At 37.7% G+C, this 16,705-nt stretch overlaps 1 protein-coding gene across 1 annotated transcript in view; it reads left to right on the top strand.

The window, feature by feature from the left end:
* LOC150107318 (uncharacterized) overlaps nucleotides 1-16,705 on the top strand; it is a 123,033-nt gene that overhangs the window by 21,081 nt on the left and 85,247 nt on the right. The window contains exon 2 of the mRNA XM_090391184.1: nucleotides 2,838-3,611. Coding sequence (XP_090247310.1) covers nucleotides 2,838-3,611 — 774 coding nt within the window. The remainder of the gene's footprint in view (nucleotides 1-2,837; nucleotides 3,612-16,705) is intronic.

Here is a 16,705-nt window from a genome sequence, read left to right as displayed (position 1 = left end):
ATTCTCACTTGCCTCATTGGCACATTGAGATATCTGCATCCACCCTAATTACTTAAGTTTTCCTGAATTTGTGCTTCAGCATGATAGGTGAACAATCTCTCTCTCTAGACACTAAAACCGTTTAGATGGGGTGGGGGGTCCGTCAACATTATACAAATTCCTCCTTCTGTCATACTCAGGCCATAGGTCCACAAACTCGGCATCATTCCTTCTCTGCAACCTGCATATTTGTTTGTTTGCTATCAAATCAGGAAACTTAAACTCTTCACCTTCTTTCTCTTCATTTTTGCTTTGTCCAACAATTAATCACATCCTCCCTCATAGACTAGTACTCATCTCTGAGATCATTAGTGCCAACCAAGGCAATTATTTTTTTCACCTTATCTTTTTGCATCCAGATTGCATGATATATCATTAATTTGTGCACCAGGTAAACATGATTATGTTATACTTTCATTAATTATTCCTCTGATCACAGAGGGTTTTATGCTTATAATTTTCTCCTTACCTTGTTTTTCTTGTTCACATGATCTCACTTTTTTACCTTGGATCACCTTTTTTCTCTACTCAGCCTTGCTGATCTCTTGTCACTTCTGCAACTTTTTGATGTTGCACTTTGTCCTGCAAGGATAACATGCAAGCCTGCTATTTCCTTATTTAGGTTATTTCCTGTGTTTCCACCATTGCAATTCTGACATTAACATCTTCTAATTTACTTTCGATTCTGTCTACTCTCCTAACATTTGTTTCATTCTTGCCACTTAACTGGCACTCACTGTCGAAACACTTATATGGATATGACAGAGAAATAAAATTGGAAATATGCAGTACTTTTTACAGGGATCTATATGAAAGAGAAACAAATAGAAACCGATTTTTTAAATTTAGATAAGGTGGGTACTGCATAGAATTATGGAAGGGCTTAAAATCATTAAAGGATAATGAAAGTCTGGGAGCAAATTTTTTAAATATTAAAGTTTGTTTTTATCCATTAAAAAAAAAAGGGAAACGAATAAAGCAACTGAGTTAAAATCTTGAAATTACCTTCATACCCATGTGCTGAGCCACACTGGGATTTTTAGGCCAATTTCTAGAATATTTCAGGGAAATGAAATGATGATCGAGATGTTAGATGGCCCTGCTATGCACTGTTAAAAATATTGTTACAATATTTCTTCTTTTTTTTTTTTTTAACTGTGCACTGATTTAATATGTGCTTACAAACTATTATATATATATATATATATATATATGAGGTGTGTTCTAAAAATCATGAATGGCATCAGAAAACAAACAAAACAGAAGATACAAACAAATGACCTTTATTGGCCTTCAAAACAATCGTCATCCTTCACAACACACTTTTGGCAATGTTCATAAAGCTTCTGGAAACTGTCAGCAAAGGCCTCTTTAGGAATCGATCGCAGAACCACTGTCACACGTTCTTGGATTGCTGCCATGTCTGCAAAGCATGCGGCTTTCATGATGCTCTTCAGGTGGGGAAACAGAAAGAAGTCTGCAGGTGCCAGATCAGGGAAGTATGGTGGATGAATGAGAACAGGTATGCTACGCTGAGCCAAGAATTGATGCACACAGATCGCACAGTGCGCAGGCGCGTTATCGTGCAGCAACATCCACTGTCCAGTCCTGTGCAACTCTAGCCGAACACGGCAGATGCATCGTAGCTACTGTTTCTGAACTTCCTTGTAGAATGTAGCATTCATGGTTTGATCTGCAGGAATGAATTCCTTATGGATGATGCCATCGTTGTCGAAGAAGGTGATCAACATTGTCTTGACCTTGGACTTTTGCAGGTGACTCTTTTTGGGTCACGGGGAAGACTGTGAACGCCATTCCATCGATTGACGCTTAGATTCTAGATCGAACTGGTAGTACCAGGTCTCATCTCCTGTGACGATGGTTCACAGAAAGGATGGATCCTAGTCACACATGGTAATAAAATCTCCAGAGGTTTCCATCCATTTTGCTTTCTGTTCATCTGTCAGTTTGTGCAGCACAAACTGGGAACAGATCTTCCGCTTACCAATCTTCAGGGATGATAGTGCGCATCGTGTCCTTGCTAATGCCCAATTCCTCCGCCAGCAATCATAGAGTCAGTCGCCGATCTCGTGCTAGCATTTGTCGCACTCGCTCAATCATGTCTGTGGTTCTGCTTGTCGACAGCCGACCTAAACATGGCTTGTCCTCAGTTGTTTCCTTCCCGTCGCGAAAGCATTTGAACCAGTTGTAAACACATTTTCTGCTCACGGCTTTCATCCCGTACACTTGCACCAACATTTCATGCATCTCCATCGCTGTTTTCCCCAGTTTATAGCAGAACTTGATGTTCACTCGTTGCTCCATTGCACTGTGACCCTGCCTCTCACACTGACTATGTTCGACTGCCCACAGCAGGTTTACTCTAACGGTCACATGTACTCCACGCTAGGTGATGCTTCTCGACGTGTCTCTGGATAGTCATGTGCATGCGTGCGCACCTGTCCCATGTTGCCGTTGAGATATCGGACCATTCACTGAACTTTTCAGACCGTCCTCATATATATATATCTTTTGGAATTTAGCTTTCATTAAAATTTTCATGGTATTCTGTTAATATTGGTCACTCTCAAAAGAATGAGTACAAAATAGTGTATTTCTCATTATGTTCTCATTTTTTCATTTTAAAATATATTGATATACACTTACATGATTTTAGTCTGTACACTTAAGTATTAAAAATCTTTAATCCAGATGGTTATTTTTATTTATTATTTTTTTAATTTGATACTTTTAAATTTTGGTTAAAAGTAATTTTTACACAAATATTTATATTTCAGAATATTCTCCAAGCACTTCTACTAATTACTGTAGTCCAAAAGTTTATTGTGAATCATCTCCTTCGTCTTCTTATGAACAAATATTTAATCCTGTCAGAAAAGGTGAAATTTGTATACCAGAAATTAATACATGTAGAGAAAATGATGATATGCTTAGTTTGAATTTAATGAATACTAAGAATGGTTTATGCACTCCAGTAGACAGGAAAGAGGAACCAAATCCTAGTCCTAAAAGACAGAACAAAAATGTCACACATTGTTATGAAAATAAAAGTAAAAAGATGGCTATTAAAAAAGAAATAGATGCATTAAATATGGCTTCAGTTTTGCTCTCCAATACTGAAAGTGGTAGTTATGTTAAAAGTAATAATTTTCAGGACACTGGTACTTTGAAAGTATCTCCTCATTCATTGCAGATTCTGTCTAAAGATAATGAAATTTCCAAAATATCTAATCCTAAAGAGAGGGGTGATTTATTTGCTACTAATAAACCTACCCAACCTACATTGAAAATTCAGTCTACTCCTACAAAACTTCAGACAACAATTACTTCCTTTTTCCAGGTAGCTGGGAATACTAAAGAAATTAAAAGGATGACATTTGTTAAAGATCCAACACCAAAAAAAAAGATACCAGTGCCAAAATTTCCACAAAACATGTTTCCAAGGAAAATTAAAAAATTCACAGCTGATATAAAAAGCCCACTATATAATGAAAAGTGGGCTGATGAAAGTATAAAAGGTAAAAAGTGTCCATTTTACAAGAAAATTCCTGGTAAGTATGAGATTGTTAGATTTTGATAGTTTAATAAGTATTAACACAAATGTGCATTCTTTATTGTACAGATAACTTTCATTATATGCATGTAGATAGGCTTAGGTGTTGGTGGTTATTCATAAGTGCTTTGGTAGGAACAGCACCAGAAGCAAAAAAAAACAGTAATTAATGTAGTACATGCTAATATTTTGCTGTTTTCTAACTGCTGTCACCATCAGAGCACAAATTACTGGTAAAACACACACACACACACACAAAATTAGGTTGTTGCAGAAACAATTCACATTTTAGCTGAAAAGTAAATAACATTCTAACAAGGTGCCTTCTGTGAGGAGCAGTTAATAGTAAAGTTAATTGAGAGAAGTCAGACTAAATGTGGTAAATTAATGCTTCCATTCTTGTTTAGGTGCACTTCATAGCTATTGCTAATCCTCAAAATAATCTCAGACCTGTAATAACTTCAGTGAAGGATGGTTATTTTCATCTATTTAATCTTGTGTGAAAGAATATCCAGTGGTCTGCCAGTCCCTACTTCCTATACCAATAATCATAAATGTAGTGTTTGTGTTTTTCAAGATGGATATTAACAGATCTACTAGTCTCTCCAAAGTAGGCTAAGCTGCAGACACAAGGAACTTGTGCCTTCAGCTTTTAATAGCTCTTGTGTCATAGTAATGATTATTACAAACATGTATTCAAAAGAATAAATAATTCATTGCTGTAAATATTTCAGCCTGAAACTAACAGGCCATCATCAGTGCATAATCCCAAAGTGCAGTTTAAACAAAGGAATGTTATTATTTTTTAAGATCTGAGCCACGTGCTGGGGAACTATCATATGGGTGGTTACAAAATAAAATGAAATTACAAATAAAATTAAAATAAATGAACTCGGAAATACAATAAAATAATAAAATTATCTAAATACAATAATTAAATTTATATTATTAAAACTAGACCTTGATGGAGTCAAGAGACTCATTGCATGAGGCACGCACTGTTACACACAAAGCCTGTCTAACTATGCTTTAAACTCATTTAATGTATCTATATTCAACACAATGTCAGATAAAGCATTTCATTCACCAGCCACTCTCCATGCAAAGAACCTGCTCCTTATGGCATTGGTCAATTCAACTTGGCCAAAAATTATATGCTTCAGTGAGACCTAGTTGACAGAAAACGATATAGTTACAGGGATAGAATGTAATGGGTATTGTATTTTTAAGGAGGATAGAGGAAATAGGACAGGAGGTTGGGTATTGCTGATGATAGCTGAAGAACTACAACCAACAATGACATTAAAGGGGATTTTTAAGTCTGAAGGAGCTGGTTCATTTGAGGCTGTCTGTGAGATAGAGGCCAATAAGACAAAATATATTGTTGGGTACTGCTGTAGACCAGGGGGTTCACAGGGAGATGTAGATGTCTTGGCAGATTAGTATGAGTGCAGACTGAATTATGGGAGATTTTAACTATGGGGACATACGATTAGAGGGGGGAAATGAAGCAAGGCCAGATGGAAGTAGAATTTCTATAGTTGCTAAGGAATAATTACCTGAAACAACATGTTATAGAGAGGACTACAATATAGGAGAATGAGGGTAACTAGTGGAATACCTCAGGGTTGTGTACTAGGGCTGCTCTTCCTTAATTTGTATATCAATGATATTGGAAAAGATTTAATGGGGAGATATTCAGTTGTTTGCTGATGATGCAAAACTGGAGAGAGCAATAGTTGATAAAGGTGATATACATATCCAGCAGGATGATTTAAATAAATTTTCATTGTGGGCAAAGATAACGATTATCAAAATGTAAGGTTATGCACTTTGGGTTTGAAAACATTACATGTGGTATATCACATCGATGGTACTGGATTGCAGGAAATTGATGAGGCTTGAGATTTTGGGATAATGGTGGACAAAGAGTTTAAGTTCAGAGGTCATATCGCAAAAGTTAGTAAAAATAGCTCGGATGTTGAAAAACATGCTAATAAGTAAAGATAGGGATGTTATTATCTCTCTTTATAAGTATGATTCGGCTGCATCTTGACTACTGTGCACAGATTGGGTCTTGGGATCAGGAAGTGGTTGAGAAGATTCATTGATTAGTGACCAAGCTGGGAACAGGTCTGTGGAATGCTCCCTATGAGAATAGGTAGAAGGTGTGTGTGCGTGTGTTATAAGGTTTAGTTCGTAGGCGGAAGAGAGGGGACAAGATAGAAACTTAGAGGTTTTATAAAATTGATGCTAAGAAAAGTTTTCAGTATATGACAGATAGAGAACCAGGGGTCATCTGTGGAAGTTGTGTAATAGTGTCTTTAGTAAGAATATTCAGACTAGACTTTTTGCATGGAGAGTGGTAAATGAGTGAAATGGATTGCCTGAATTACTTGTGAGTTACCTGACGGTGAATGAGTTTAAGGAGAGGTATAATAGATTTTGTGTGTAAAATATTTAGTTTGGGCCTTCCATGATGAGACTCCATACTCTGTGGAGATACCATATAATAATTATTATTATGTCCCTGCTCACATCCTCCTTATACAGCTTCCAGGGATGTTCCCCCTGTTCTACCCCCTTACCCTTCACTAACTTAAATGCTGTAAACAATACCCATTACAGTTAACACTGATATAGTGAACTCAGTCAGTGTACTAGATGGTCCTGGTCAAAGCTGCCTAGCATCAGTGCTATTCTAAAAGAAATTAGCTATAACTGTCTACTGTTCCTTTGTCATTCTAATGAGTTCACTGTTAACGATATTAAAGCTAAATATGTGTAATCAGATATCATCAAGCCTGAACCTTTACAACCTTACTAAATATCACCACCACTGCTTTATAGAAACAAAAATGGTAGTTTCTATAAAGCAGTGTTGTTGATATTTAGTTTACAAGTGTGTGTGTGTAGTTTATTATTATCAAGTCAATAACTGTATTTATATATTTATTTTTTGTTCCTTGCAAAATAATCTTCATTTGTTGAGGTTAGTAAAGAATAATGATGTAGAAAAATAACTTAAAACTTATTGATAGTGTAAAACATCACTAACAATTCCAGTGTATACTTGATGAATATACAGGGCTTTGGTGAATGCATTTATTTTGATAATTTTCTAATAATTTTTATTTCAAATTAACCTGTTACTTGATAGGTTCTCTATTTTAATTAACTTTTGTTTCTTCTCTGTAGTCCTAACTGTATTTTCTAAATATTTTGCTACTGTTTCTATGATCTCCTGATTTGTTTAAGTGGCCACCTTTGATTATCTCCACTTGTTTAATTCCTTGATATTATTAAAATTAGTTTTCTTCTACACCTTTTATTTCACAAACGGAGTAGGTAGAGCTATTTAGCCCTGACTTTTGACGATTGGTGGAGCCAATCTCTACCATTAGCAACTCACATATAGCTGGCTCAAGGCTATCACTGATTTTTAATTGGCATGGGCGAGAGAGTAGAGCAGACACTTGTGCCAGAGATTGACTAACTTGGAAATTGGTGAGAGAAGGGCTTAAAAGAAAAAAAGTTCTTTTAGCCAGTAACTAGAATCTAACTTAAAAAGATCTTTCTTTGGGATCTAGCACTTTGGTCTGATCCATATGCCATTTCTACAGGGTTACAAACGCCATCAGTTTTCTTTTTAATAGGTTTTCATTTTGAATGTGGTTTTACTATTAATGGCATTTGTTCACCACTGTAATTTTCCTCATATCTGTGGTCTTCAGACTATTAAATTATTTCAGGAAATTACAATGTATACGAAATATTAATTAAAAGAAAACTTTAATCAATACTTCCTATATTTTGGCAGTGTTACATTGCCATCTTCATGGGAACATAAAACTATGATAAGTGCATGCAGGCACTAATAACGAGCAAATGAGGCAGAAGAGAGTAACTAACGTTCTTCCTAGAGTCCTAAAAGGTGCCCCCCTGGTGGGTTAAATTGGTTTGTTGGCTGTTGGGCTGATGTTCTCATGATGCAAGCTTCTCAAATTTGGGGCAGTCTCATGCACCCAAATTTGTTGAGGTTTGGGAAGTTTTTTAGAGCTAAGACTGATTCTATCAACAATCTTTCGTATTTGTGTTTGCTGCGGTATAGTAAAGTGGCTTTCTTCCATCGTATTCTGTGGTGGGTATCTAGAGCATGGTCCGCAAGACCTGAATGGCTATATTGGTGAAACCAGATGTAGTCTTTGTGTTCAGATATCCTGATATTAACTGTACTGCCTGTTTGTCCATAGTAGGACAGTTTACAGCTGCAATGGACCTGTATACTCCAGGTAGGTCTAAGGGAAGTGGCTAGTCTTAGTCTTCGGTGGAACAGATAATAGATGCCAATTTTTTATATGATTTGTAACAGATCATCAGACCATATTTCTTTAAGATTTTGGTTAACTTTTCAGAGGTGCCCCCGATGTAAGGATGGCTTAAGTGGGACATTTCTGAATAGGGAGGAGACATCGAAACTGATCATTATGTTGAGTGTTGCCAGTGAGCGCTTTGGCTAAATGTTTGGCTAATTTGTATGTCGGGGAATTAATGCTGAACTGAAGTTTACTGAACTAAACCACATTATTAACATATTCTTAGCAATTTTTACTAAATAGCTTAAGGAAATAACAATATATACTAGGATATACATTAAAATAAATTTTAATACACTTCCAATATTTCGGCAACGTCACGTTGCCATTTTCACAGGAACTTAAAAACAAGAGACGTGCATGCAAGCACAGCAAACAGTAAATGAGGATGAAGCAGGAAGCTATTCTTTCTCCTAAAAGTCCTGATGGTGCCCCCTAGCGGGCAATATTGGTATACTTGGATGATGGGGCTGAAGGTCTGCTGATGTAAGTTTTCCAAATTTGGGGCAGTCTCATGCAACCAAATTTGTTGAGGTTTGGATTGTTTCTTAGGGCTGAGGCTGATTCCATGAAAAGCCTTTCATATTTGAATTTACTACGGTGTATTATTGTGGCTTTCTTCCGCCGTATTCTATGGTGGGTATCCGGTGCATGGTATTGGTGAAACCACCTTGTGTTCTGAAATTCTGGTTAACTTTTCAGAGGTTCCCCCCCCCCCCCTGATGTAAGGAATGGTGATAGAGAAGGTATCTTTGAGTAGGACATTTCTGAATAGGGAAGAGACATCGAAACTGACCATTATGTCAGTGTGTTGGAGTGGGAGGTTTTTTATACTGGTTTTTGAAGTGGGCTGAGTTTTTTTGTATATGATGATGTGTTGCCAGTATAGTGTGTGTGAATGCTTTGGCTAATTTGTATGTGAAACCTGAAGCACTCGACGCTCTCTCGTGTGGCCACAACTTCGCCATTGCTCCCAGAAGAATACCTGCTGAAGATATTATGATACAAATTGAATGCGGGATACGACACCTTCCAAACGCCAACGATATTAGACTGGATGTGGCTTGTGTTCTGACCAAAGCAAAATCACCAAAAACTAACATGCCCAGTAAGGAAATTAAATCTCTACTAGAATTAAAGAAAAACAAGGAAATAATAATCACCAAAGCAGATAAAAGGAAAGCCACAGTATTGCTTAACCAAAAGGATTACGCAGGTAAGCTGAATGCTCTATTGTTAGATCGGTCTACCTATCTCCCTATCGAGTACAATCCTACCAACTCGCAAATTAGAAAACTCCACAGGCTCCTTAAGAAGGTCACTTCTTGGCCTGTAGAAGTCACTAACAAATTAAAACCATTTAACTCCATACTCCCCCCCCCATATTTATGGACTCCCAAAAATACATAAGAAAAATGTGCCATTATGTCCCATAGTGGATGCCATAGATTCCCCCCCACGTACAAACTAGCTAAACATTTGGCCAAAGCTCTCACACACACTATACTGGTAACACACCTTCACACATAAAAAAACTCAGCCCACTTCAAAGCCAGCATAGAAAAACCTTACACTCAAACACACTGACGTAATGGTCAGTTTTGATGTCTCCTCCTTATTCCCAAGTGTCCCACTCAAAGAATCGTTAGAGCTAATCCAAGCTAAATTTCCTCCCGATATCACAGCCCTATTTCAATTCACAATGAACTCAGGCTATTTTGTTTGTCAAGGAAAATTCTACAAACAAATAGAGGGGACAGCCATGGGTTCTCCACTCTCCTCACCCTTGGCCAACTTTTATATGGAGACTTTTGAAGAGAAAACTTTAAACTCTGCCCCACAAAAACCAACCATATGGCTTCACTATGTTGATGATATGTTTGCTGTTTGGCCACATGGCTCCAATGCACTCCTCTCCTTCCTAACACTTAAATAACCAACACCCCAGAATCAAATTCACCCTGGAAGAAGAAAAAAACAACTGCCTTCCTTTCTTAGACACACTAGTCACCTGCCAGCTTGATGGAACCTTGGTTTTCTCAGTCTATAGAAAACCCACCCATACAGACAGATACATTCACCCCCCCCCCCCCTCACAACAATATGGAGTCATTAAGACACTACACAACAGAGCTAAACTTATTTGTTATATCCGAGGCACCTTGGAAAAAATTACAGAATTTCTAAAAAAACATGACTTAACTTCTTGTTACAGACCATATAAGAAATTGGCATCCCTTATCCGCTCTACTAAAGACACCCCCCCCCCCCCCGCAGACCTACCTGGTGTATACCAGGTCCCTTGCAGCTGTAATGTAAGCTGTCCTACTTTGGCCAAACAGGGAGGACAGCTAATATCGGAATTTTAGAACACAACGACTACATCCGGTTTCACCAATACAGCCACTCTGGTCTTGCAGACCATGCGCTGGATACCTGCCATAGAATATGGTGGAAGAAAGCCACGATAATACACCGTAGTAAATTCAAATATGAAAAGCTTTTCGTGGAATCAGCCTCAGCCCAATGAAACAATCCAGAGCTCAACAAATTTGGTTGCATGAGATTGCCCCAAATTTGGGAAACCTACATCAGAAAACCTTTAGCCCAATCACCCAAGAATATCAGCATTACCTGCTAGGGGACACCATCAGGACTTGTAGGAGAAAGAATGGCTTCCCGCTTTGTCCTTGTTTGCTGTACTTGCGTGCACGTGTCTTGTTTTTAAGTTCCTGTGAAAATGGCAACGTGACATTGCTGAAATATTGGAAGTGTATTAAAATTTATTTTAATGTATATCCTAGTATACATTGTAATTTCCTTAAGCTATTTAGTAAAAATGCATAACCAACATTTAAGACTTTCCACGAGAAGAACATTCTTAGCAAATGGCTACAATCCCCCAAAAAATCCAGAAAATATTAAAACCAATGAACCACAATTCCACCCCCCCCCCACTTCATAACAAAGATTACACTAAATCTATCACCGTTCCTTACATCCAGGGCCCTTCTGAAAAGTTAACCAAAATCCTAAAGAAATATGGTCTGATGACCTGTTGCAAATCATATAAAAAATTGGCATCCCTTATCTGCTCCGCTGGAGACTAGCCACTTCCCCTTGACCTACCTGGAGTATACAAGTCCCTTGCATCTGTAAACTCTCCTACTATGGCCAAGCAGGCAGGACAGTTAATATCAGGATATCCGAACACAAAGACTACATCCGGTTTCACCAATATAGCCATTCGGGACTTGCGGACCATGCTCTGGTACCTGCCACAGAATGCGATGGAAGAAAGCCGCTTTAACTGCAGCAAACATAAATACGAAAGATTGTTCATAGAATCAGCCTCAGCTCTAAAAAACTTCCCAAACCTTAACAAATTTGGGTGCATGAGACTGTCCCAAATTTGGGAAGCTTGCATCATGAAAACATCAGCCGAACAGCCAAGACAGCAAAAAGAAAAACAGAATACAAAGTACAGGGAAAACAGAAATAGCAGTCCATGCCCTTGAACAGAAACATACCCCATAAATCAACAAGGCCATAATATTAGACATGCAAGATAGCAAAACAATGCTTAGAATATCGGAAACGATAGCCATAAAATGTGACGAAAACTCAATAAAAACTCCACCAACACTACATAATCTCCAAGAGTTGGAAGCATCATAACATAAAAATTAGGTCACAATTCTGACCAATAGGAGATAACACAAGCACACTGAAAACAGAAACACCAAGCCAACGCAGCATAGCTTCCACTTTCCCTACGAGTTCCGAAGACGACGCACTGTTGAAACAGTTCACAGCCCATTACTACCACACTTGACCTTTTCCCATCGATCCTTCCTCTTCCCCAAAAAAGTTTCTATTCTCAGATCCTTCTCTCAACCCCTCCCCTCCCAAACACTCCCTATCCACCCTTAATAATAATATTATACACATAAAAAAACCTGTTTTTTTTTTTTCAGATAATTCCAGCATATTGCTTTACCTCTCCCCCCCACACACACTCTTTTCCCAAACCCCCTTCCTTTAATAGCTTAACAGCAGATGAATGCATATCACTGGGATAAGGAGACCGCCAACAACATCCAAAAAATGCATGTCCGAATTTTCCTCCTATATTATTTTTCATATATTAGTTTTATAACACATCAGTAATGCCCTAAGATTTGAGTAAAAAGCCAATGACATTGTAAAAAAAGGGCACTCCTAAACAAAAATAGGCTATATTAGCCCTAAAAATAATAGTTTATTTTAGAGGAGTAACATGGGAATTTTCCCAGAAATAATACAACATTTCTGGGAAAATTATGAGGCTAATTTTCTTGAATGGCAGGCAATATCAAGTAGTGATGTAAGCAAATATCAGAATGGGAATATGGTCAAAGAGACTTATTTGGGCCTGTGGTCCCAAAGAAGGTTCTGCTAAGGTAGAAGTGAAGGAAATTTTTCAAGCTTTAGAGAAAGCAACTGACACAATGAAAAAGGAAAAGTTGGTCCTTGTTAGGGATCTTAATCTAAATAACAGAGTAGGAAATGATTGTCAGACATACAAAAATATTTTGGGAAAATTTGGAGAAAATAGCAAAGCTAATAATAATGACAAATTCCTGTTGGATTTCTGCTCAGGACATGGACTGGTTATTACCAACACAATGTTCCAACATAAAAATGTGCACAAATTCACATGGACAGAAGAGGCAAGGAATAAGAAAGTCTCATTGACTATGTTATTGTTGACAGTTATGTTTTCTCCCTTCCAATTTCAAATCCTCTGTACACTCTAGTGTACAGAGAATTTGAAATTGGAAGTGATCACCATTTAGTCTTGAGTAGGATAAAATTGAATTTCATATTGAAAAGAACAACGTATAAGAAAGTTTTAAAGTGAATAAAAGTTGAGCAGCTCTCAGATGTGAACTGTAGACCAGTGGCAGCCATGAAAATTTAAAGTGGGGGGTGCTGCATATACAGAATAAGAGAAATAATTTATTTTTTCCTAATCAGTAACTAATTTATTAATAAGAAAATTTACATATTACAAAAATTGCTTTATTAAAAATATTTCACTGTCAACCCGAACACACACCAATAATAAAAGCTTTGTACACAGAAATAACGCACGCAAGCATACAATTTATCTCCAGCAACACTGCTCTCAACAAGCAATATCGGTTTCAACATTCCGACACTGCGTTAGATCGGTGCATGCATTTTGTTTCATGTAACGATAATTGAGAAAATATGTCTTTTCATATTTTTAACAGTGACACTCATCATAATTCAGCCTTGGATCTATAATAAATAAATAATTATATGTTATTTTAACAGAATAAAATAAGATTTACCAAAAGTATTTCGCCCTCGCCACGAACAGATGCCAATAATAAATTGTATGCTTGCGGGCGTTATTTCTGTGAGATACAAAACTTTTATTTAAATAAAACAAGTGAATCCGACACTACTCGTTGATTAGCGACACTGATCAACGAGTAGTGTCGGATTCACTTGTCATGTGCAGTGACAAGTGCAAACGAATTTTTGCGAGTCTAGCTGCAACTGGCCGAACGTGATAATTCTGACACTGCGTTAGATTGCAGTACATTTGTTTCACAATCTAAAGTGTTAATTGATCAATTCCAATTATTAAGTCAACGTCGAAACATAAGCTGTAACCTTTAACATGTTGTATTGCATTTATGTAATGTTGTAAGCATTGTTATTATTTATAAACACGAACAAAATTAAATTTTTTCGTTTTTTTCCTTGCGGGTGCTGCAGTGTCGCAGTGCTTATGTACAAGCTGCCACTGCTGTAGACTAAAATATGCAAACATTATTCAATAAAAAATTAAAGTATTTGAGAACAGGAACCAAACCTTGACGATTCAGCGGCAAATCCTGAAGAAAACATTGATTGATTCAGCCAGAGATGCATGTGGCGAGGTTTTCTGCAAGGATAGAAAAATCAGAACTCCATTGTGGACACAGGAAGTTAAAGAGGTGGTGAAAGAAAAGAAGAAAGTATATCAAAATTCCTGGCAAATAAGTCAGCTTGTGCTCTTGGAGAATACAGAGACAAATGTAAGAAAGCTAAACACTGTGTGAAACTAGCTAAAAAACTCATGGGAAAACTTTTGTAAGAACATTGAAAATAAATATCAGGAAGGTGGCAAGATATTCTGGAGGTTGTTGGAAAAGCTCAGAAATGGAGGAAAGAGTGCTTTAAAAGGAATTAGAGATGATAAAGGTGATATGAAAACTGGAGAAAAAGATATCCTTGATGTATGGAGTAATTACTTTGAAAAATTGCTAAATGAAATAATCAGTGATAGCACAGTGGTAAAAAAACACTCAACAGGCTTGAAATCATCAATACATATCCATACTTGAAGTAGAAAAATCATCAAAAGCCTGAAATGTGCAAAGGCAGTTGGAGTAGATGATATTTGACTATGGGTAGTAACCCTTATATTAACACAGCATGTATATTGCTGTGTATTATTATTATTATTGTCCAGGCCTCCATGGAGTCAAAAGACTCATCGTGGGGGGTTCTTCCTAAGAACATAAAGTCTGTCAAGACTCATCGAGGGGAGTCCCCCCCCCAAGAAACACAAAGTCTATCATACCACTCCTTAAACTCATTGACTGTTCTCACTCACCACTCCATCAGGCAATGCATTCCATGGTTCAACCACCCTCCATGAAAAGAAACCACTCCTCACCCTCTTGCTCACGGTTTCCTTTCGTACTTCCAGGGATGGCCTCTTGTCATCACTCTTTCCTTCTGTTCAACCAAGCTAAAGGACTCCTCAGTGTCAACCCTGTAACCACCTTTCAACAGTTTAAAAGTCTCAATCATATCACCTCTGCTTCTTCTATCCACCAAACTATGCAGTCCACATTCCCTCAGCCAATCCTCATAACTAACATTGTACAGTCCTGAAACTATCTTTGTTATTTGCCTTTGTACCCTTTTCACAGTTAATTTACCCCCTTCAAATCCTGTGGACCAAATCTGAGAACAATAGTCTAAGTGTGGTCTGATCAAAGTCTTATACAATGGAATGTTACCTTCACCACCTTCGCAATATGTCTCCTAAATTTCAGGTTTCTATCAATCATCAACCCCAGATCTTTTGTCTCCCCTACTTCCTTCAGTATAACTCCTCCCATAGAGTGTGCAGCATTCCATTGTATAAGACCTTACATTTTGCTGCATTAAACTGACAACACCCATTCATTTGCCCATCTATCTAGCTTATTCAAATCCTCTTGCAGGGCTACCACATCTGCACCATTACTAATAACCCTTCCCAGCTTTGCATCATCCGCAAATAACTGAATATCCACTTGCAATCCACTGGCAATGTCACTGATATAAAGGTTAAACAATAAAGGTCCCAGTACTGAGCCCTGTGGGATCCCACTTGTAACCCTCTGCCTCCTTGAAACTGCCCCACCATACACAACTCACTGATACCTATCGGACAACCAATCCTGAATCCAGTTGACCAATCTCACATCCAGACCCATGTGCTGCAACTTAAATATCAGCTTATCATGTGGCACCCTGTCAACAAGAGCACCCCTTCACAAATCACAGATAACATTACCCTCATCTGACCAATGTTGTATATGGTCCCTGACTACTTTCTCCAAGATCGTAACAACTACTGATGACACACAAACTGGCTTATAATTAGACACTTCCAGTCTGCTACCGCCCTTATGCAATGGCACTATCTTACCTTCCTTCCATTCCATGGACATCTTTCGTGCAGCCAGACTTTCAGTGAAAAGCCAGGTCAAAGGCACTGTCAGTTCCCAAGCACATCTCTCAAAACTCGTGGTGAAATACCATCCAGTCCCACAGCTTTACTGACAACCAAAGTACTCAGTATTTGAAACACACTCTCCTCCTGTACCTCTAAACCTCGAACCTGCCATATCCCTCTAGTATTAAAACTGACTCCTCCTGGATGAAATACTCCAATAAAGTGTTCTTTATTGGAGTATTTCCATTATGGAACAATTCCATTATGTCCTCTGCATCAGTCTCTCTATTCCCATTTTTATCCCACAATATCATTCTTCCACAGTTATTTCTCCTCCTACTGGCCACATAGCTAAAAAATTCCCTAGGATTTTCTTTGGATCTTAGAGCCAATCTCCTCTCATATTCCAGTTTTGTCTTCCTTAAGATACTAGTCACTCTTCTGGCCCGTGTCTTATATTCTTCATACATCTTTTCTTCACTTGTCTCCTTATATCTCTTCCATAGCCTCTTTTTCTCATGCAATTCCTGTTTAATATTGTTTGTCATCCACTTTACTCCAAATTGTGTTCTCTTCTTCACTCGTGGTATACAACTTACTATTGCTGCTAACAAATATTTTTTCACAATTTCCCAAGCACTAATGATATCCCGGCCTTCCAATTTCTTCCTCCATGAAACTTTCCCAAGTTGACGTCTTAGACTATTATAATCATCTACCTTATAATTTCACATATGTTCCCGTCTCTTTGATACTCCTGCATGTCTATTCATTTTCCAAGTCAAAACTATATGGTCACTCTCTCCAACTGGTGGGAGAGATGTCATCTCAGTTATTGTCAATTCTTCTGATGCTATAACCAAATCCAAAACTCTCGAACCTCTTGTTCTCTCTATTACATGTTGCCTAAGATATTTTTCCCTT

This window comes from Typopeltis vanoorti, chromosome 4 (genome assembly GCF_054136105.1).
Source record: "Typopeltis vanoorti isolate ZY-2024b chromosome 4, IOZ_Tvanoo_1.0, whole genome shotgun sequence".
Lineage (NCBI taxonomy): Eukaryota > Metazoa > Arthropoda > Arachnida > Uropygi > Thelyphonidae > Typopeltis > Typopeltis vanoorti.
This window is presented reverse-complemented; position numbering and strand designations above follow the sequence as displayed.